Here is a 22,688-nt window from a genome sequence, read left to right on the forward strand (position 1 = left end):
AATAGTAACTACATTTGTTATTGGTATTCCCACATGTACCACTAACCTACAAAGGTGCCAGCTACCTACAGTATATTATCAGGGAGGTATAAGGAAGAAGTTATAGAAAATGTCCTTAAACACACTCAGAGAAGTAGACTGATGTCATATTAACATGAAAAATGTAGATTTCAGTAGTTTCTGCTCTGTGAGATTCTGAATTCTGGGTGTCTTCAAAGGAACCAATAAACAATTTAGAAAAAGAGGAAAAAAGGAGCTAGGGAGCTAGGCTTCAGTTCCATGTCTCAAAATGAGTGACTCACCAAACTGAAGCCATTTGCCTGAAGTTTTATACAGAATTGAAAGTGTTATCAAGACAGTGATGCACTAGTACACATTTTCAAAATGCTGTCACTTCCAGATTTTCTGTTTCTCTTTAAGTGTGTTCGGACGTCAATTGTGGAATCAATCACAGGTTTGATTTCCTCTTTAGTCCAGTTTCAGAAAAGGACATAGAAGTTCTTTCACAACATTTGGAAAACATATCTGCATTCAGTACACTTAGCCCAAATAAAAAGTTCTTAAAACTCTTACTACCAGCAAACATACAATAAATTTCAATCCTGCTTTAAACTGAAGAGTGGTCAGTAGTTTTACATTACCAAAAAAGAAACTGTCCCTGTTTTGTAAGCTTCTCGTTCATTGTGTGCACAAAAGCAGCGTCAACAGACAGATGACAAGTTAACGGAAAAGTCTCCACATGCCACCAGAACAGTTTCTGTACTGCTTGGCACTGATCTTATGTCTCTGATGACTTTATGCACATGGTTTAAATAACCTAATGTAATGTGTGGTGGCTGCTCCGTTCTTCCTGCATGCTTCTCCATTCATGCAATTAGGTTTTTTCTTTAATTTGTCCATTGCCTGTACATCATTATTTAAAAAATAATAATCTTTTCAAGACACAGCAAGAGCTTCCTATAAATAGAAAGAAGACCTTTATTTATAATATCACTACAAATTTTATGGTGCTGTATAAATTCATATAAATGTCTAGGCTGCAATTGGCAGTAACACAAGCCATTCCCAAGGACACCTCAGTATTAAAGTTGAGACTTTTAGCAGAGTTGAATTGATGTGAGCCCAAGACATCCAGCATAGAAGTGTGTACACCAAACATACACACATTATTCTTATATGAAGCCATCTTGTCTGTTGATTCCTGAGAGATGTGAATAAACACAGTGGATTTCAATATTATGGCTTATATTTAATTTGCTTCCAATTTCTGTCATGACAGGGAGAGGAGATTTTTCTAGACATGTTTGAAGATGAGTACCGAAGCATGACGGTTAGTCGGACTTTATTTGGTGTTAAATGATCTGATGCCATCACCCTTTTTAACATGAATTATCATCCTGTGCCTAAAAATACATTGTTGTTGCTTGTCTGGACTAACACTCTTGTGTGAATGTTACAGAGTAAACCTCTGAATGTGGAATATCTAATGATGGATGCCTCAATACTGCTGCCACCCACGGGAACCCCTTTGACTGGTATTGATTTTGTCAAAAGACTGCCCTGCGGTGATGTGGAGAAGACACGCAGGGTGCGTCCACTCACACACATGAACTCTGCCCATATTGTTATTATATTATTATGTGTGTCACATATTAGATTACTGAGCAATCGGATCTTGGAGTTGAACTATGAGTTTTCTCTTGAAAGTTTTGAAAAAATTCATATTACTTGGTTTATTTTACATAGTAGACTTCGTAATGAATGGTATTTTCAAATACCCATGTAATTACACTGCAAGCATTGTGTTGCAGAGTTTCTGTGCCAAGCTGTGCCTGAAACAACAGTACTTCAAAGCTTGATTCTAAAAGTGATAAGGCATTGATTGAGGCATTGTTTTCAAACAAAATCCCTCCTATTCTTTCACAGTTTTTGTTGTTTGATTGTTTATGTATTTGTTAACTGTCTTCAGACAGGAAATTTGATTTAACATAGTTTCTTTTTGGGTGTGTTTGTGTGGGGCCTCTCCTATTTCTACACAGGCAATCCGTGTGTTCTTCATGTTGCGGTCACTGTCTCTTCAGCTGCAGGGAGAACCTGAGACACAGCTGCCTCTAACCAGACCTGAAGACCTCATCAAGACGGACGATGTCTTAGACCTCAGTAAGACACATTTAGAGGAACACAGGCATACTGTACTTTGTTAGTCATGACAGCAATCTCCCTTCAACTTTAACAATCTGACCACAGCTTCTCTCTCATTTTCCCTCCCTTTGGGATTTAAGGCAACATTATAGAGAAAATGCATAATGAACACTGATTATTGTAGTTAAAGTATAATCTCAGAAGGTTAACAAAAGCAAATTAAAGATGCTGTTTTCCCTAAATACAACCACTCCTACAATTACCCCAAAATACCCTTTATCAATATAAAAATTTTTAGTATAGCTTTCTGTGACGAATCAGGAATTCTCCCTCCCTCTCTCTATCTCACACACGTACCTTCTCTGCAAAACACTTGCTTTATGAGTGCACTTAACAAGACACGTGCACATGCATGCACTGACAACCACAGCGAGACAAGCATACGGACAGAGCATCTATGCACACAACTTCCCACACACCAAGATAACCTGAACAGTCTTCTCATAACACACAGGTGTGTTGATGTTTTGGAAACTTGAACATAGTTTTTGCTGCTGGGCAGGATATCACAAGTATGAATGCAAAATAATGTCAGGCGACTCTCGCACACATGAACTGCTCAAACTTTGCAAAGCCATTTGTAGCAAAACATTTGTTGTTTTTCGTTTTTCGACATGCGTGAACTTTTGGTTTGTTGATGTGTTGGACTAAATTGTGAATTTAAGTGATTAATTCCACTAAAAGTTGGGCTATTCAAGGAGTGATAGATTATGCTCCAAGCGGCCTCATTTGGACGTTGTGTCTCAACAATTGTGCAGCATGTACAGTTAAAGATGTGCTGAAAAAAAATTATTCCAAAAAATAATATAGTTAAGGCGTAATTTAACTTCACGCAAAGACTATTAAATGTAAAAAAAAATAACCTCAATAAATTGTGATAGGAATGATGTTCATCGATGACAATTTATAGCACTGTTATAATTATACTACAACTTTACAATATTACTATGTACCATTTAGTCAACTGTTTCCAGAGAATTGTAAAACAGACACACACCCAACTTCCTACCTGGAAAAGAACCTGTTCCTTCTGGTTAATTTAAATTAGTCCAAGAAGGAAAGTAACCTTGACCACAAATTCCCCAAAGCAGAAAATGGCACGCGGTATCAGTATTAGATTTATTCTGTGACGTAAAAAAAGAAAGTCTATTTTGATTTCCTTTTTCACATTGTCTGTGCTCTCATTTTGAGGCTTTCCATTATTCACCGGGTCATCTTCTTTTATGTTTGCGAACACAAATTCAAAATGAAAATCGCACACATTTATTGAACAGTCAATTCACTTGTTCTACTAGACAAGTGAAGTCCAGTTTAGTTTTTTTTTTTTTTTTCTCCTTATCAAAATTATATAGCTGATCTTCAAAATAAGGAAATATGTCATTCATGTCACTACTTGGTAATGACTTTCACAGGTCTATTTTTGTTTTCCTAAACCCTGGCTTCTCATTTTCTCTCTTTTCAGAAAAAAAAATCACTTGACAGGGAAACACACTTGTTGAAACCAGATGTCTCACTTCACCTTTACTTTCAAATCTAAGTCAGTGGTTGAAACTGAATGTTTTCTTCATTCCAAATTCCAGTCGAAAGAGTCTGTGGAAGATTTAGGAAATCAGTTGTCATATGAAGTGTGGCATGACTTCCAGTAATTTGTGGCCATTTCAAACAGTGATTTTAAACAATGCATTTCTTTCTTCTTATTATTATTCTTTTTTTATCTTTTTTTTTTTTTTACCTTGTCACCAGCGCTCTCACTTAGGCGAGGTAGTTGACTAAGAACACTCTCACAGAGTAATAGTGGTGAGAGGGAGGGTTTTTCCTCATTGGCTGGGGGATTTAAAGCTGCCACCTCCCACCCACAAACTCCTTTTCCTGACCATTAAGCTTTCACTGCCTACATTTCACCACATCCTCTGTAGTAAATGTTTGAATTGCAAAACATATGCTAATGTTTGTACCTATTGTGTTTGTTGTATTGTGTCAGAGGAGTGGCAAAAGTGTGGTTGAAGGTCATCTTGCATTCAGCAGGAAATTTGCCTCAATATAGAAAGTTTGTTTCAGCAATACTACACCCGTCTTGGTTGTATGTGTAACTCAACTGAGTAATGCACTAAATCAAAAGTATTTTCAACATGGGACGTCTACATTTTGGGGTTTGCTCATTGAACATCCTTGCACCTGTCGTGTTGTGAGTTGTTTTTAGTTGGAAGTTGTTCAAATTGTAACAGTTCTTGAGTCAAGTCTCTTTGTTTGAGCCCTGTTGTGGAAATTCTCTGCTGCTGTTGTAGAATGAAATACAGACTTCTGTTGGCCGACAAGTTTTGTTTTCTTTGCCAAGAAAAGGTCATTCATCACATGAGCGGTAAAAATTAAAAAAAGACCCCAAGCATGGGGAGAGCTAAATATTTATACTTGACACCCCCAACCCAAAGGTGTGTTTTCACACCCTCTGGTCTGCTGTAGGTGTTGGTGCCAACTCCCTGGGGTGTGGTCCACACTGCAGGTATTCTGCAGGGTTTTGTATGTTGGTGTTTAAAAAAAAAAATTAAAAACCCAAAAGGATCTGACATCCTGATGAGGAAAAGGGAACTGGGGTATTTCAAGTAGATCAAATGTAAGGAACTGAAATTACCATTACACCTCACACTGTAGATCCCATGCATAAATATAATCAATTATATACTAAAATCATTGGTAGCAAACACAAATGTGAATGAGTGATAAGGTTACACCAATGGTTGGCCTGCTGAGTATTGGTCTCCCTGAGGGTTGCTGCTGTTTCAAAATACATGAACAAATCACTTGATATTCTGACTTTTCAGATCTCTTGTGTGGTTGACAGTCAAAGTGAATAAATTAATGCTAAACAGAGACAATGCAAAAACATGCCCCAAGTCCCAAAGCGCTCCATATCCCAAGAGTATTTTTCAGCAAGCCTTAACTACTTTGGATAGACCACTGTTGCAAGTTTAGCCCTTTTAGCACAAGGTGGGCCCTTGGCTTTTTCCAGACACACCTCTGTATGCTGACCTACAGAGGTGTAATTTTTCTCTTGTCAGTAATCTTTAGACAAATAAGTAAAACCAATTGACTGCAGCTGTTTTCTTTCAACTTGTGTAAGCAGCTTGGTAACGGACTGGTAGTTAAAATGCAGTCTTAATGAGGCAAATTTCAATTCAATATTTTATATTCATTCTATTGCCTGGCAACAGAAACAAAAGAAAAAAAACATGGAATCGTTTTATTGGAAATTTGATTGCATTAAAATATAATTTTGAGGACAGAGTTGGAAAGAAGTAAATAAAAGGCTGAAACCAACTGCCATTCAGCAGCATGCTGCAGTTTAAACATAAGTTTGTTTAACTCTGAAACCGGTGAATCCAATTCACTGTCTGTCTTCAGAAAGGTATTTGCAGTCCAACAGGTTGAGCAGGCCCACTTTTTAGTTCAAGGGTATAGTTTCAGGTACAAAAAGTGCTCCGTGCACAGCAGCAGTGACAGCCCACTGCACTGTTTGGTACGTGATACAAAACAACTGAAGTCATATATTGCTTGAACATGAGCTTGTACTACTCTATGAAGTTTGTTAAAATTTAGATAAAGATGTTTTTAAAATAACAGCAGTAAAAACAAGAATCAGCGTTCATTTGCTGAGTGTTAAATGATGTTTGATGGTAAAAGCTGGAAGAATCTGACTGGATGAATGACTCACCAGATGCTGAAACAGAGTTCTGCCCTTTTTTCTGTTTGCTTAACATGAATGTTTTTCGCTCAATGTTTGTACATTGGACAAAACCTGAGAGCTTGGCTAGTACTTTGAAATATTAAAATTTCTTCCTGAAAGTGCATCTTTCATAGAAGGGTGCTTCACTGTAATGTGTCTCTGAAACTAATTGCGTGGTTGAAACTGTGATTTCTAAAAAAAAAAAAACAAAAAAACAACAAAAAAAAAACGAATCATCTTGTTGGCATTTTGACCAGGCAAGTTGACCCACCCCCACGTTCTGTAGTGAAAAGTCAAGCAGACGTTTTTGAGGGTGGGAGGGTTTTTTCCCACCTGCTCAGGGGATTCAATCTGCAAGACTTCCCCTGATTTACCAATTGACCATTTAAATGTTGGCATGCCTTCTTTATCACTGAATTGAGGACTACCTTTCCAGCTAAAGGTACTTTTCCCTCTTCCCTGTTTCGGTGAGTAAAGGGAAGTTCCTGGTAACCCCCAGTCATCATTTAATAGTGTTGTTTAATAGTTCAAAATATAACATTCAATTTACACTAAGAGCTGCTTTGTGTGTGTCAATAACTGTCTGGTAGTTAGGAGGAACGCTGAAAATAGTGCAAGAATGGTTTTTTCCTCCCAACAGACAGACTACTGTTGGGCCTAATTTAAAAATATAAAAACATGCAAAAAGCCAGTTTCACATTAGTAATGGGTTGGTTTCTGAACCAAAAATGAGATGAATCATCATCATCAAATAAAGGGCATGCTTGAAACTGAGTGATTTGTATATCAGCGTGGTGTTACTACTTTAACAATTGAGCTTGTCAGATTCAGTGATTTTTTTTTTTTTTTTAATTTATTTATTTATTTATTTATTTATTTATTTTTTTTTACTAAAGTGGTGATGTCAAACCAGGTAATGATCAGTTCCATAGTTCATTTATGCTCTGCAGTAGAGTTTGTTCAAATCAAAGCAGATTTATTTGTATAGTGCCAAATCATAACAGTTACATCAAGGCACTCTGCATATAGAGCAGGTCTAGACCAAACTCTTTATAAAATTATTTAAAGAGACCCAACAGATCCCCTGATGAGCAAGCATTGAAGCAACAATGGCAAGGAAAAACTTAATTGGGGCAAAAACCTCAGGCAGAACCAGCCTCAGGGACATCTGCCTCGACCGGTTGGGAAGGGGGAGAGAGAGACATGATGATTAATTAAATAGTAATGTTTTAATGTTTTTTCCCGAATATGGTTGCACTTGCTTAGGTGTTGTATTGAAGTTGTCCTTAAGAAGATGAATCATTGTATTGCAATGTAAGTTTCATTTTGTACACAAAAAACAGAAGTGCACTATGAAATCTGCTGTACTATTTTTATGTGGTTTTCTCAATTATGGAATTTTATGTCTCTCAGTTTAATGCTAAGCTTTTGTAAATAGATAGTCTTAATATAGGACTCACTTGTGTTGTTATATTGATCATTCCAGAAAAATAGTCCACTCATTTTAATTTCTTAAATGGTAAACAAAATGTTGTGATTCATGCATTGCTTTTGAGAAGTTTTTCAAGGATTGATGTACCAGATAGCATAGAAGTTGTTTTACCTACACTTACATCATGTTTTTCAGATAACAGTGACCTCATAGCCTGTATGGTGGTTAGTAAAGACGGGGGCCAGGCCCAGAGGTTCCTCGCTGTAGATGTGTACCAGATGAGTTTGGTTGAGCCAGAAACCAAACGCCTTGGATGGGGTGTTGTCAAATTTGCTGGACTTTTGCAAGTAAGGGCAAAGTGGTGTGTTTGTGTGTCTTTCTCTTCCTTCTTTTGTTATTTTTATCTTATTCTTATGTTTCTGCAATGGCAGTTGTAATTTTATTATCTCCTTTACTCTTCTGCCTCATTGTGTCCTTCAGATGTTCAGTCATGCTCTTCACATTGCACTGTGTATTCTGTAATGACCTTGAAACATCAGATAACCTCAGACAATATCAAGTGATACTGCATTTCATTCTTGGAGGAAGTTTTGAAATCTGAATTGCAAAATACGCACGTTCTTGTTAAACTGACATTGTGAAAAGGTTGTTACAATGTATTTCTTTATGACTTAAACATGATATGTAAATGATGTTACGTTAACTTCTGTTAATGTGTAAGTTTGTTAATCTTACCATGGTCAGAATTCATGTCTGTCTATTTCATTCTATTTTTTTTCCCCTTATCTTTTTCTGTCTATAACCCCCTAACCCTTTTCCATCTCCCTCAACAGGACATGCAGGTGTCTGGTGTTGAAGACGACAGCAGAGCGTTGAACATTGTCATCCATAAGCCCAGCTCCAATCCGCATGCCAAGCCCCTGCCCATCCTGCAGGCAAACTTCATTTTTGCTGACCATATCCGCTGCATCATTGCCAAGCAGAGACTGGCCAAAGGCCGGATCCAGGCCAGACGCATGAAGATGCAGAGAATTGCTGGTGAGTGAAAATCCTTTAACCCCTCTGTGCTCATCCAGACATACTGAAATGACAAGCTTTAGCCAAAAGTCTGCAAAATATAAACAGTAGTAATGGCAGATATCTGAGGTCTTCCCATTATAGTGTATTTAAAGAGGACGTGAACCCTACAAAAATAGCTACTGCGATCATAAAACCACTTTTAGATCCATCAGCAGGACCAAACAACTGTTATGTTTACAAGTCAACTCATGGGGGAACCCAAATACTCAGACAAGCTATGGATTTAAGGTAGCCACCTCTGTAATTTCCATTTAAATCCCAAAGATAAATCCGCTGCACGTTCTTGATTTATATGCCTATGCTTCTTGTGTATGCAGCTTTGCTCGACCTGCCTGTGCAGCCTAGTGCGACCGAGATTTTGGGTTTCGGTCAGACAGCCAACCCTTCGCCCAGCGGCCTGCCTTTCCGTTTCTACGAGCAGTCAAGACGGGCACCAAACGATCCCACAGCAAATAGATCAGTCTTTGCCACTGTTGATAAAGTACCAGGTAACTTAGAATTAAGTGCAATCGCTTTGCCACTGTTTTAGTCACCCTTCATACCCTTCAAAGATATACAAGCTTTTACCAAGATCAAAGCCCTGTTTGATACACACACGGGATATTTCATGAGAAATATCATAGTAATAAGAAATAGAACATGAAGTCATTTTAACCATTATCATACTTTTATTTTTGAGTCTCAGGGAAAACTTTGTCATAAAGTTGCCTTTATCTTATCTTGAAACCATCTTGTGATAGACTGAGCAGTGGAAATGGGTTTGTGATTTGACCTTTAGTGTGGAAGTGTAACAGTAAGTCAGTTTCTGGCAAGAGAGGCTTTGAGAAGTAACACACCAAAAAGTTTTAAATGTGCATATTTCCTTTTATTTTAACTTTTCAGTGTTCTAAGTGTTCTAGGTGTTCTCGGAAATAACAGAAAAAAGAGGCAAAAAATAGCAGGCAAGTGTGTTGTGTTGACCAGAGCCTTTGAATGTGATTGCTGGTTGAAGCCTTTTCCATTGCCAGCAACAGCCTACAGGTTTTTCACAGGTCAAAAAGGTGTTTAACCTTTTTTTGTTTAAATACAGTTACCACAGGTTACATATTTTGTCCATTTGTCACTGGTTTGTCAGCCTCAACACAGTGAATATGCTTGGGACAATTTTTTATAAGTCAGAGTGTAAAAACTGTCACCAAAACTACTTTTTGCACGTTTTGGCTAAATGAAAGTAACACATGCTTCATTCCAGGTTTTGCAGTGGCTCACTGTGTGTCGCAGCACAGTCCCTCACCCCTTTCCTCCCCCTCGCCTCCCTCCAGTGGGAGTGGAAGCACAGGAAGGTGTGACTCTGTTACTGCAAGCACTATATCAGCTCAGAGCCCCACAGGTAGCACAAACACATACACACACACACATTACATCTCCGGTCCCTACATTCCAAAACAAAGTAGCACATATAGTATAGTGAAAAACAAAATATAGATTATAAATTATGGTAAACCTCTAATTTAGGGAAGGTATAATCTCTCACACACACAAAATGGCCAGTAGGGTTAGGGTTATATACACGCACCACGAAAACCACACTGGGTCGCAGTGAGTATGTAGGTACTCCATGTACCTTGTGTTACTCCTATGCCAAATAGGTTTGTGGTTTGTTTTTCTAATGTGATCCTTTAGAGCACTGGTTGTTCTTGATGTATAGACATCAGTAGGAACGCGTCTTTTGGAAGTGCTTTTTCTGATTGTTAAAATAGAATGAAAAGTTTGGAAAAAAAGTTATTTCTTTATTATTAATGGTGTTGCATCTGTTTGGCTGTGTTTCAGTCCTGTGGAACAGTGTGTAGACAGTCTTTTGCACAAAGGCTTAAAAATTTTATATAGATTATTTTATTAATTCATTGATCTTCTTCCACTTATCCATTTGCATGTCGTGGGGGGGTGCTGGAGCCAATCCCAGCTGACTCTGGGTGAGGGCGGAGTCACCAGTTCATCACAGGGCCAACACTCAGAGACAGACAGAGACAAACAACCACTCACACTCAGACCTACGGACAATTTAGAGTCACCAGTTAACCCAAACATGATGTCTTTGGAAGCTGGGAGGAAACCCACCCGGGCACAGGGAGAACATACAAACTCCACGCAGAGTGGCCCCATGCCAGGAACCGAACCTGAGAGCTTCTTATTGTGAGGCAACAGCACTAACCACTATTCCACCGTGCTGCCTTATCTAGGTTCATTAAGTTTATTTTTAATTCCTCATAGACAACTGACTAGACTTTAACAATGACTCTCAAGTGAAGTGGTCTGACACATGACACAAGCAGATTCTACAGAAAGGTGTGCTCGCGTCACACATTATGCACTGAATTTAGGGAATATTTTGAAACTTAATGAATTGAGATGTTCTGTGTGCAGAATAAACCTAATTTTCATAGCCAACGTCTTCTGAGTTCATCTGCCTCACTCTGTCCCCTTCTCTCAACTAGATGATGGTACATTTTTGGAGCACACTCCGCCCTCATCCTGTGGTGGAGAAGGGGAAGGAGGAGGTGGAGAAGTAATGGCAGTCTCCTCTACTCCTTCAACCCCAGTGTCAACTCCAGCCCTGGCCCCAAGTCTTACCCCAGCCTCCCAGCCCACCATCTCCCTCCTTACCGACAACAGCACTGACACTCTCACCGTGGAGTCACTTACACTGCTACCCCCCTCCGACTCACCACACCTGCACCCCTGCGCCAGCCACATTCCCACAGCATGCTTCCTCCACACAGCAGACACCTCCATTGCAGAGGAGGAGGAGGAGGAGGAGGAGGAGGAGGAGAAGAAGGGGAAAGACAAAGAGAGGGCTAGGAAAAGAGAGCAAAGAGAAGAGGAGGAGTTACAAGAGGAGGAGGTGTCGCTGACGGACGAGACGGAGACAGATGCAACAGTAAAAGAGGATACCACAACAACAGAGTTGGTCACGCCCACTGACGAGGCTCTTGTGGAAGGAGATGAGCTACAAGGTGAGGACACACCTCAGCAGCTGGATAGAGACTTGCTCTCAGCTGCAGAGCTGCAAGGAAGAGACGCAGAAACACATACTGAAATACCAGACTCACCTGAACTGGATTAAGCAACACACACACATTCATGTTCATGCACTTAAACTCTTCTCTAACCCAAACAGAGGACAGTGAAGTGTGATAGTTTAACTATCCTGCTTGGCTGCAGTATATTTTCATGTTGCAACCTGTAGGTTAGGCAGTCCAGGAGGCTTTTTGGAGGCATCTCAGCATTTGTGTTTGCACATGAAGAAAGACTCTTCTCACAGACTGAGAGAACAGAGGACAACACAGACACTGGTCAAACTCAAGGAAGGCTCAAAGCACGTTTGGGTTTTTGTGCACTCGAGCGTGTCTGGTCATGTGTATGCAAGTGTTTTTAATCACGCGTCTTAAAGCGCACAACCAGCAATGTTTTTTACTCATTCTGATCGATTGTCAGCTCATACTCTCTCACTCTCTCTCTCTCTCTCTCTCTCTCTCTCTCTCTCTCACACACGCGCACACATGCACACCCACCACATGCTGCTGTTGTGAGCTGTGTATCTACACATAATGTTTTGTGGGAATTGCCCTATTTTTGTGTCTTACATTCAGATAGCAGTTGGCCCCTATGCGTAGTGGTGGTCACTACTGTGCTAAAACACATCCAGTGCATACTGAGTCGGCAGCATTTGCCTGTAACCCTGTGGTTTAGTGCTCATTCTTCCTTATGTAAAGTAACAATACTTTGTGACACGCCATGTGTCCAATCACCCGCAACATCCCAAGTAAAGAGGGAGCAGGTGTTAAAATGCAACCATTAATTTAATAATAGTTTTTCAGATGGTCCCTGCTGGTGAATATTTGGACTTCTTTATATGGTAATGGAATGTCAAGCAACTTTTTGGATGCAGTCACAACCATCACACAGTTGGTTTCCATCTTCGCATGTCTGAGACATTTTAGGATGTTGGAACCATATGAGGCTTGGAGATGGGTTTTCTTCTTCTCCTTCCAAATATGCTGCAGAAAACAATTAATGTGAGGCTTTTATTTCAGCTTCCGTTGCACATTGGTTGTTTGTTTCGAATGCGTTAAACAATTTGCAATATCTTGTTTGGGGATCAGATAAAGGGATCTATTCAAAAAGTCACACAGCAAACTGACTGGTGGAGTAAATGCTTTGAAAGATGTGAATGGAGCAGCGGCTGCTGAATAAGTGGTACAGAAGTGACAGCACTTCGTGACTAAGTATTTCTGTAATCAGTCCAAGCATTGAACAACTAGTTGAAAAATGAAGTAATTCCTCTTTGTTTGATATGTTAAGAAAAATAGACTAAAAAGATCAGTTGGTTAAATGAAACTGTGTTTATGCAGTGTAAAAATAATCCTTGATGTTAGATGAATCAACTTCAGGAAATGATGAGAAACCATTTGAAATAACGTATGTCATCAGGTCCTTACATCACTTCAACTACGCTGGGTTGAATGTAGTTTGGTCCTCTATCTGTCTGGGTGGGTTTAAAGGAATGTGGACTTTCACCACACCAATGACTCTTGGGAGCATCCTCTCTGAAAATTGATGAAATGTTACCTGTCAGAGTGATTAATTGTTTTTTTTTTGGCCCCTCTGTCTGTTCAAGAAAATGAAATTAGGAGCATAATGTTGTTCATAACCCCCCAAAAAAGAGCTTAATATGTGGCATGGATCATATATTTAATCTCAAAGTGACATAAAACATTACAAAGAGAAAAATACTATTGGAAAAACATTTTTGGCAACCAGATGCTGTCCTGATGTTGGGCTCTAAAGGCAAGCCCCCTCCTCATCCTCCGTCTATAAACAGTGTAACTAAGTTCTTACTACTGCAATAATCTATAGAGCTAACCACTGAGGAGAGTGATAAGCGTAACCAAGTTCTTTGAAAAGTTGTGTTGATCAGTTTTAAGAAATTTGAATCATTGTAACTTAACTTTGACAGATTTCTAACTCTTAAGAACAAAGCACACACAGACGGTCTCAAACATGTATCTTCCCTGTGTCCTAATCTTTTTTTTTTTTTTTTTTTTTTGTAATGCTTTTACTCTTCTCTCTTTTCTTCTCCACTTTTGCTTTCCAGCTCACTTTCTTGTCTTTTTTTTTTCTGTGCCATTGTCATACAGCTGAAGACCTAATGCACGGTCATTCTTATTTTATAACTCTGTACAGTCAACAAGTTTGTAAATGAGAAATTCTGAGCAATACTGTTCTGTTTTGTTTGTTTTTTTTGGTTGGTCTGTTAGTATTTCCACTTTGCTGCTGTAGAGAGCAGAGGAATGATAGTGATGATCACTGACATGCTGAAGAGGCTTGGCACAATGCGTAGAGCTGATACTGATGCTGTGGAGGAGCACAACACCATGATGGCGTTGTTACCTCTGAGCACTTGCACGTTCTACAATTAGATGCCACAACAAGCTTCTATTATTAAGTCTCTGATTGTAGAGTGTGTGTGTATGTAATGTGTGTGTATGCTCTGTAAATGCTTTTGGCCTTTAAAACCTGTAATTATTATTAATTAACTAAAAGAGAGAAATAAAGAACTGCAATAAATTATTCTACTTAAGAACAGCGAGACTGTTGCATGAGCCTTCTACTTGGGGTTAAAAACAAAGAATTTTTTCTTTCTTTTCTTTCTCTCTTCTTCACAGAGTCAGCCTTTAGCAGTAACAGTAGAGGAGGTTTTCCTCAGTGTATGAGCAAGAAAACCACAGCAAATATTAGAGAAGAACTCTTTTAGAACTAGAACTCTTAAGTTTAAGGTTTAGTTCTTCAAGTTCTTCAACTCAGTCATGGGTTATACAAGCATATCAGACAATGGTCTACTGCAATGATGCTGCAGGTGAACAAACACCCACGTGGTGACCTTCAAACTGCAGCATATAACTTTTCTGTGAAGGAGAATGGTGCAGCTTCCTGCACTGCAGCTCCATAATCAGCTATAAACCGGAGTTTGAAAACATCTGAATGTGTAGAACCGATGCACGCACTTGCTTCAAGCCTGAATTTGCATGTGTGTGTGTCAGATGGTCTGAAAGCAGAGATCATGACGTTGCCTTTACACTTTCTACCTTTACGTTATGTTCATGTGGCTGCTGCAGGAGCCCTCTGTCATCTTGTGGTTGATTCGTGTTTCTTTTATCACGGTTCCTCTCTTCAGGGAAGTCTGGTTGTGTGTGCGTAAACATGTGAATGGTTCCTGGTACTGCAACGACACAGAAATAGTTAGTGTGTATGTGTTTCTTTACCAAACCACAGTCACAACATCGATTTTAGTTTTGATGGTAGACAAGAGAGGCTTTGTGCAGTTGAAGTCACCATCAGTGAAGTTTTTAAAATCACATGACACTTATTTACATATGTCAGTAGGTAAGAATTTGATTTTGTTCGAGATGCGCACACTTTGTATTATTTTTATCCTGCAGTTACTATATCTACATTCACTCAGCCTGGACATTTACGTGCAAGACAGATGTAAAATAAATCTTCACAGGAAAGTAAATATTTCCTTAAAGGTCAATTTATTTCTTTTAAATGGGTATTTGTAAGTTTTGGGAATTTGCTACAGAGCTAGAACTATTTACTCATCAGTGATGAAGGATTGTGAGATCAACATCAGATCTCTCACAATGAGCTGTTTCCATTGCTTTTAGTCAAGAAGCAAACAGGAATTTCAGGAATGACGTAGCAGCTGCTTGAAAAAGACAGCTACAGTCAATGTCTCTCCACATTGTCAAATAGGCACTAGGGTTAGAGCAAGTATTGTTTAAGGCTCCTCCAATGACACCCATTGTGTCACAATTTGTGATAGTATTGTTCCCGACATTTCCAATAAATTACCTACAAATCGGTTACAATAAGAATAACTTCTGACCTACTCACCAACAAGAAATAGTGCACAGTAAAAAGGAAGAAAACTGGTCACTAATGACAGGAATCAGGGATGTTTTCACCTACATGACATCTCAGTGAGAAGTGGGTTACCAGAAATCCACAAGCTATTGTTTATTAAGAGGAGTGGCTAATAGTCTGAGGAAACACTTATGCCACCAACAGTTAGCACATCTGTGAGTGCCGTGAAGGATGTATTTCATCTGAATTCACAGAATACGAGTAAGAAAAGAACACAATGACAAAACGGTTCACAATCAAAACTCGCACCTGTCATCTTTCACTTTGTCCTGATAGACTCTTGCCCTTCTGTTAAGGAGACTCTCAATTTTTATTCGACTCGGCTCGAAGAGTGTGTGTGGGGGTGAGTGCACATGAGAGAGTGAGACAGTTTAAAGGACAGAAAACTCCAAATAGAGGATTCCATAGAAATCAGCTGCTAAGCACAGAGTCACAAAACACCTCACTTCACCTTTCACTTCTCAAAATACTTTTGGAATGTCCTAAAAACAGAAGCTAAATGAAACTACTGCATATGATCCAGACACACACACACAAACACACAGCTGGAGTTCTGCTTGTTGGAAATGTGTCATTACTTGCTGGAGTTCTGGTTAACCATGAGGAGGATGTTGTATGTCAGTCCAGGTTACAACTTCAGATTAAAGTGTACTATTCATTGCCTGAAACTGTGACAGATACTCTTACATATGTCACAAAACTGAAAAATTACTCCACATTATGATGACTTCTACAGCTTATCATCCGTCACCATCTAGTTTACTGGCTCGGCACATACTGTAACAGGTTGTAATGAGGAGTAGACAAACTTGTTGCAGACTACTTGTGCCTACTTTTAGTAATATGAGTGTTCTTATCTAATGCCATCCTTTATGTTGTCATTACTAATAAATACTATACTTGTCTGTCAGCTGGGAAAATGATCATGTATGTTTGGCAGTCTATGAGTCAACCGACGTCTGATTCAGTAATGCCACGCCCACTCCAGATAAATAAAAATTCAGTGTAGAAGGAACAACAGTAACATTTAATTTCTTCCTCTGCCTCGCCATTCTTATGAAGACTGTCCTTTGGTCTAAATGTTCTATTTTATCGTTCAGATGGTTTGTCATTTCAAGCTTTTCACTTTGTCTGTTTTTGTGTGTGTCTGTGTGTTACTCTTAGTCTGTTTAGAGTTTTATATATATGACTCTTTTTTACGTAAAATGTGAGTCGAAGCCTGACCTTGATCAAACATTGTCTCCATCAAACCACTAACCCAAAAAATTTCCCACTTCCTCTTCAGGAAATTTTAATATGTGCTGGCTCCCCATTCAGATAAGAGTTCTACACACACATTCACTCAATCACATGTTTCATTTGCTTCATTTTGTGTCACATCTGCCTCTGTTTCTGGTAAGTGTGTGTGTTTCTAAGCGTAAGTCCATTTACAACCAGAGTAACCCCACCCACCTGCCACTTTACCCTACACAGATGAATCACTGTAGTGATAATACTGTATTCTACCTCGTTGCACTTCCTGTCTGTCTCACTGTGTGTCCCATTGTCTGTGACTTGGCGTGAACAGATTCTGAGGGTGTGCAGATTTCTCTCCACCTCTGTGAATTCCTACAATGACATGATTCTAGGAACCGTCAAAAAGTGAAGCAATACAAATATAGAGGTCACTTTAAATAAATTTTATTTCAAATATAATTGGAAAAAAAAAAAAACATAAAATATAAAAATATCTGTCACTAAAATATATCAAGTGGTTTTTGCACCAAAAAAAAAAAAAAAAAAAAACAACGTTCCTGTGTAATGTAAACTTTCAACATTGTTAGAGTATTCAAAACTGCTACAAAATAAATCGTACTGTTACCACTGATTGTGAGGGTTTCAATCGTACGAGCCACCATTCCCTGGCATTTTGAAAAGTCCACTCAGACAGTCTTATTGTGCTTCCAGAAGGTACTTCTAAAACTTTCTGTGTCTGTGTCGTCCCAGTAGACTTTTGTTCCCTCTCTATAATAGCTCCATTTCTTCTGTTGAGTACTCTTAATGCAGCCTTTTCCAATTCACGGGGCTTCCTCAAAACCACAAGGTGCTTTGTCCATGTGCAAATGGGAGATGAGTCTCCAGAGGTAATGTATGTTGAAATCTCATGCAGGAATCCCGTCCGCCTGGAGATGGCCTCCACTTGGAACATTGTGCAGATTTTCAGCTCAAAACAAGGAGCCGATTTGATAGTAAGCCACCATGGGAGTGCAGTCTTGAGTTTCGATGCATGTTCGATGGGCTTTGCTGACCCCTCCCGTTCACCGTCACTTGAGAAAAATGTAATTCTTGGAATAAAAAATAATACAGTCAGAACTTTACATGGCAAACTGGTCAAAGTTTGTAAGGGAATTCCAGCAGGAAGTCCTGGACAACATGAGTTACTGGCAACTCTGAAACCCTTCCTGTGCCAGCAAGCTCTATGATGCGCTTCCTGCACAGCTCCTGCAGTGTTGGCTCCCATTTCCTATAAGGGATACTCAGGCTCTTCTTGGGAGAGTTGATGTAATGCTCCAACAGGGCAAAGAGGGTCGGGAAAGAGCGCTGGTTGCCCGCCAGTGAGAACTTCTGCTGCTTGTAGTCGATGCGCACGCTGACCGGTCCACCTTTGGCGTGGTAGGACAGCGTAAAAAAGACGTCCTTTTGCCGGCTGTCACGGATGAGGAAGCTGCCCAGCGGAGCTTCACGCAACAGAGAGTGAGCGTCCTCCACTCCCAGGGGGCCCCAGTAGAAACCGCTGCGTTCGAGCTTGCTTGCTGTGTCTGTGATAATCTTGCAGTCCTCCTTGCAGGAGAAGGTAGGAAAGTGGGTCAGATACACAGAACGGACAGGCGGCTGTCTTGGGTTTGGCGCTGGAGCAGCTCGATGCTGAAGTCGCTCAGACTCTGTGTGGAGTGATGATGACGATGATGACAAAGAGGAAGATGAGGAGAATGATGAAGATGATGAGGACGAGGATGATGACGATGAGCTTGACAAGTGAGTCTTGTCATTGCCTTCCACTGTGCTGTCGGCTACCATCCTACAGGGGAGAGAGGCCCCAAACCCTCTCCCATCTCTAACCACCACACTGTCATCCTGAGAGAGAGATGAAGAAGAAGAAAGGTTACTCTCTAAGCATTATTCACACCAGTGGCATCACTTTACAGCAACTTTAACAAAAGTAGGAGATAACTTTTTGTTGGCTGAAAAAGAAAAGTGGAGGACACAACCTCAGCTCCCAGAAAAGGACCATGTAAGGGCCTGTGGCTCTACAATTAGAAAGCCTTCGATGTGTGTCTGTGTGTGTGTGTGTTATCATTCACAGAATCACTGAGTAAGTTAGACATTCATTCGAATTTCCATTCAGAGCTGCTCGGTTTGATATGACTGGAATCTGTGGTTTGGCTGGAATTCAGCGCTGATGTCAGCGTCAGCAGAATTACTGTACACTGTCTGTAGACACACACACACACACACACACACACACTTACACCTTCAGGTCTTTGGGGCCATAAGACTGCATGACGTATGTCACCATAACTAAATATCGGCTTAGTATCACACTTGGCTTTTTAGTTCTCTGTGACTTAATTTTAATCCCAGAGATGATTGAAATACTAAATCGATATGACCAATGGAGCCTTCATACACTGTTTTAGTGTCACATAATAACTGGTGAAATATCACACAATTACTTCACACTTCTACAAGTTGATCAGAATGGCTTTAAATTTGAGGAAAAGCTGTGATGGATATATTTCCAAATTTGACATAAAGTGTGGTGTTTTGTAATCTTTACACATCACAGTCACGTGTTGCAGATGGATCAACTTGAGGACACAATCTATCCCAAGTGTGATCCATGCGCTGTGTAGTGTGTGTCTGTGTGCAAACACACACTCCCTGCACTCATGCACATTTGCTTTCACACAGCTGATAAAACCCATTCAGAGCCGAAGAGGAGAACCCATGCTAAAAAAAAAAAAAATCCAGCCATTTCTTACCGTTTTGTTCCAACAATGGCGCTTTAAAGATCCGTTTCAGAGTAATCCCAAAGTGCAGCCGGTAAAATTCCTGATGATCATCCGTGATCAGCTGTGCGGACGGTGGAGGGAGACTGTGTCGGTCCTGCTTGGCTGAGACTTCCAGCCGTCAGATCACGCTGCGCGTTGCGTGTGCGAAGGATAATAAACAGAGAGCGCTTATATACAGCTCAGTGGCTCCGACCGCTCCACCTTTTCTACCTTCCTCGAACTGTTGCAGTTCGAGGAAGAGGTGAAACAGAAGTGAAAGTGAAACTTATCTAAGAGCTCGGGCAGCACTAAGAACCACCCTTTCTTTTTTGTCTTCTCTCTTTTTTTTTTTCACTTCTTTTGAACTCTGTCAGTATTTAGAGAATTTCATGACAACCGCAAAGCCACATGACACTGACGTTTACAAAAATAGGCTACAGGTGACAGATGACTCCATTAATTGGCTATTCTACTGTGCTGTTTTTATCCATTTCTTTCCTCTCCATGGCAGTCAATGGAGAGGTTAAACATTAAACATCAGTTAGTCCAAAAGAACTCTGTGACCAATTTATCAGAAATGGAACAAGTTCGCATTCATGCACAACTAGTTTTAACCTCTTTGTCAGTCTGCACAGATTTGCATCCCGATAAAGTTCCTGATAAAGAAAAACAATCATCGCTTAACCATGTTACATCTTACTCAACCAGGCAAGTCCCATTTAGATTAATATCTTCATTCCACTGGATGTGAGGCTGTCACACAGACACAGAATATCAAATTCTCATGAGGTGGAAGTTTTAAATCTTTCTTCTTACAATAAATATATATATATATAAAAAAAAGCAGTAGTGGGGCCACACAGTGAAATCAGACCAGTGTTTCTATCGCACTTCTTCATTTTTTCTTAATAATCGGCTCTTCTGCAGAAATAGTTCAAATGGGCCCTTCACATTTCAGGTGATTAATCTCAGAGTTGTTCATATTGTGACTTCCTCACAGTCATTTCTCTTTTTTGGTTTTCAGCTATTTATTCCACTGCTGCCACACTGAAGCATTTTTCATTATTAGTCCCATTATGATATAGTTTGAACCATTAGTGGTATTTGCACGACTCATCGTACGATGTTTCGTGGTATTCTTTAGCTGTGGTTATGTGGTGGATATCACATGACTTCTTTCAATTGATCATTGCTGAGACTCCAACTGTTTCACAGAAACCCAACTCAACCCAAACAGTGTTCTTTCGGCCATTTCTAATTGTATCAAGTTTAACTAGTTTGTATCAGCACAGGAGAAAGCAAACGTACAGTGTCATTAATTTATGATTACACTGGCAGCTTTCAAACATTACAGTTTATTCATTCACTCATTCATCTTCAACTGCTTATCCGTTTCTAGGTAGCAGAGGATGCTGGAGCCGATCCCCGCTCCCCCGGGGGCGAGGGCGGGGTACATCCTGGTCAGGTCGCCAGTCAGTGCCGAACAGGGCCGACAGACAGAGACAGACAACCACTCACACTGACACTCACACGCAGACCTACAAACAACTTAGTCACCAATTAACCCAAACATGCATGTGTTTGCGCGCTGCAGCCATGCTGTCCCCATTATGTTTAATCAAATTTAGTATGATTAAGTTAAACACTAAATGGAAATCTATTCAAATTTGCAGTATTTGCATTCTGAACTGTGCACAATATATAAATGATAAAGTCAGCTGCCCTGCACCGGATTTGTTCATTCGTGCAAAAATATCTGTTCTTGATCAACTGCAGGAAAGAAGGTCAAGAGAAATGAAAGTTATGAACAGTCTACTGTTGAGCAAAATGGGAGCAGCAGCTCAGGTACAGCGACAACTAGAGCGGCTTCAGCCTTGGGAGGGAGTCAGATTACCAAAGAGCAGTGTTGGGTAAACAGAAAGTTAAGAAAAGGCTCATGGTCATCTGGTGAGGGCAGAGAATAGGAGACTGTCTAGAATAAGAAAACCTACTTGAGTAAAACAGTCAGTATGAGTTAGGTTTCATTTTTATCAGTCACTATTTTGCTTAATTTAGTGTACCAGGCAGTACACAATAATTATTCGGTCTTTGTCATATTTCTTTCATCAGTTGATTGTTCTGAAAGCATAAACACACATGTTATGCTGCTGCTATGCATGTATGCATACAGGGTTCCACAGTATGAATCACTACCTATGTATGTACTCAAGTGATAACATACTTTGAGGCATCTTTTAATTTTCTTCATGTTTTGCTTTCAAAACTACCTGGTTCCATGTTTCAGTTTTGTTTCTTCCCATTTTTATTTAATTTCTATTTGACCTGATTGCAGGACGTCCATTATATCTGAGTCTTTTGGAATGAGACACCGTTGAAAGCTGCATTTCTGTTTATACTTGATAAATAAATGGCTTTTATTAGTGTGTAGTTTGTGTGTACCTTTGAAACATAATCTAGCATTCACTCATCTTATTGGCTCCTGCTCTATGTGTTTAGGTTCGTAAAACACTGCCACTGTTGTTTCTGCATGTTTCATGTTGCAGTCACAGGCATTTCCTTCATGCATCACAGATATCGTACATGCTAAAATGCATATGGTGTAGATTGAAATGGCGTGCTTGTTGTGTGTTCACATGGTTGCTGCAGGAATATTGTTTCGCACTTTGTTTGTTTACATATATGCGTTCACTCCATGAGTTTCATTTCTGTGAAACAGGGAGAGAAGCAAGAGAGAGAAACACAGCCAGATGAACAAAGTGCCACTTGTGCCGAGTTGCAGACCCTTGCAGACTGCAATTGTAAGAAAGAATATGCAGCGAAAAAGTATATATAAATGAATATGCATTCAGTTATATCTGGTCAAAAGTATTTGTTAGTGTAGTCACATGGGTTTGCTCACTTTTTTTCTTTTTTTCTTTTGGCATGCAGCAACTGAGCGTGCAGTGTTGATCAATGAATGACAGATGCATGAAAAATGCAAAGCAGGAAAAATCCATTTTCGTTGTTTCCAGTCCTGCAGGAGCCTTTTGTGCTAATATGTAAGGACTTTGTTGGAGTCTGTCTGGTCTGTTTTAATGCGTGTTCAGTGTTGTAAATTATCCTGAGGCGAGACTCAACACTAAAACTGCCAGAAGAAACCACATGGACATGTCACAGCATAGGCACACATTAAGTCTCTGCGGGGATGGGCCCTTTGCTTTGATACAGTTATTTTTAACTTTTAGCACAACTATTTTTTTGCTGTGGCTATTGTCAA

General features: G+C 39.8%; 2 protein-coding genes across 5 annotated transcripts in view; one reads left to right on the forward strand and one right to left on the reverse strand.

Annotated features, from left to right (window-relative positions):
- The window catches only part of clec16a (C-type lectin domain containing 16A), a 31,184-nt gene extending 17,124 nt beyond the window's left edge, over positions 1–14,060 (forward strand). For 3 of the 4 annotated variants that reach the window (XM_029507771.1, XM_029507773.1, XM_029507772.1), the window contains 8 exons: positions 1,280–1,330; positions 1,460–1,588; positions 2,040–2,160; positions 7,551–7,702; positions 8,189–8,393; positions 8,753–8,923; positions 9,667–9,804; positions 10,910–14,060. In XM_029507771.1, the coding sequence (XP_029363631.1) occupies positions 1,280–1,330; positions 1,460–1,588; positions 2,040–2,160; positions 7,551–7,702; positions 8,189–8,393; positions 8,753–8,923; positions 9,667–9,804; positions 10,910–11,538 (1,596 nt within the window). In that variant the 3' untranslated portion in view covers positions 11,539–14,060. The remainder of the gene's footprint in view (positions 1–1,279; positions 1,331–1,459; positions 1,589–2,039; positions 2,161–7,550; positions 7,703–8,188; positions 8,394–8,752; positions 8,924–9,666; positions 9,805–10,909) is intronic. The other variant, XM_029507774.1, reaches the window with a different exon arrangement.
- A 3,375-nt stretch (positions 14,061–17,435) lies between these two features.
- On the reverse strand, positions 17,436–19,651 carry socs1a (suppressor of cytokine signaling 1a). Its single transcript, XM_029508736.1, has 2 exons — positions 19,424–19,651; positions 17,436–18,515 (listed from the first exon to the last, which is right to left on the reverse strand). The coding sequence occupies exon 2, from the start codon at positions 18,456–18,458 to the stop codon at positions 17,772–17,774; it is 687 nt and encodes a 228-aa protein (XP_029364596.1). The 5' UTR covers positions 18,459–18,515; positions 19,424–19,651; the 3' UTR covers positions 17,436–17,771.
- Positions 19,652–22,688: the final 3,037 nt, after the last annotated feature.

The sequence above is a fragment of the Echeneis naucrates genome, chromosome 8, assembly GCF_900963305.1.
Source record: "Echeneis naucrates chromosome 8, fEcheNa1.1, whole genome shotgun sequence".
NCBI classification, from domain to species: domain Eukaryota; kingdom Metazoa; phylum Chordata; class Actinopteri; order Carangiformes; family Echeneidae; genus Echeneis; species Echeneis naucrates.

Bases quoted from the DNA above. Each gene is read 5' to 3' on its own strand.
- socs1a (XM_029508736.1), bottom strand. From the start codon at position 18,458: ATGGTAGCCGACAGCACAGTGGAAGGCAATGACAAGACTCACTTGTCA.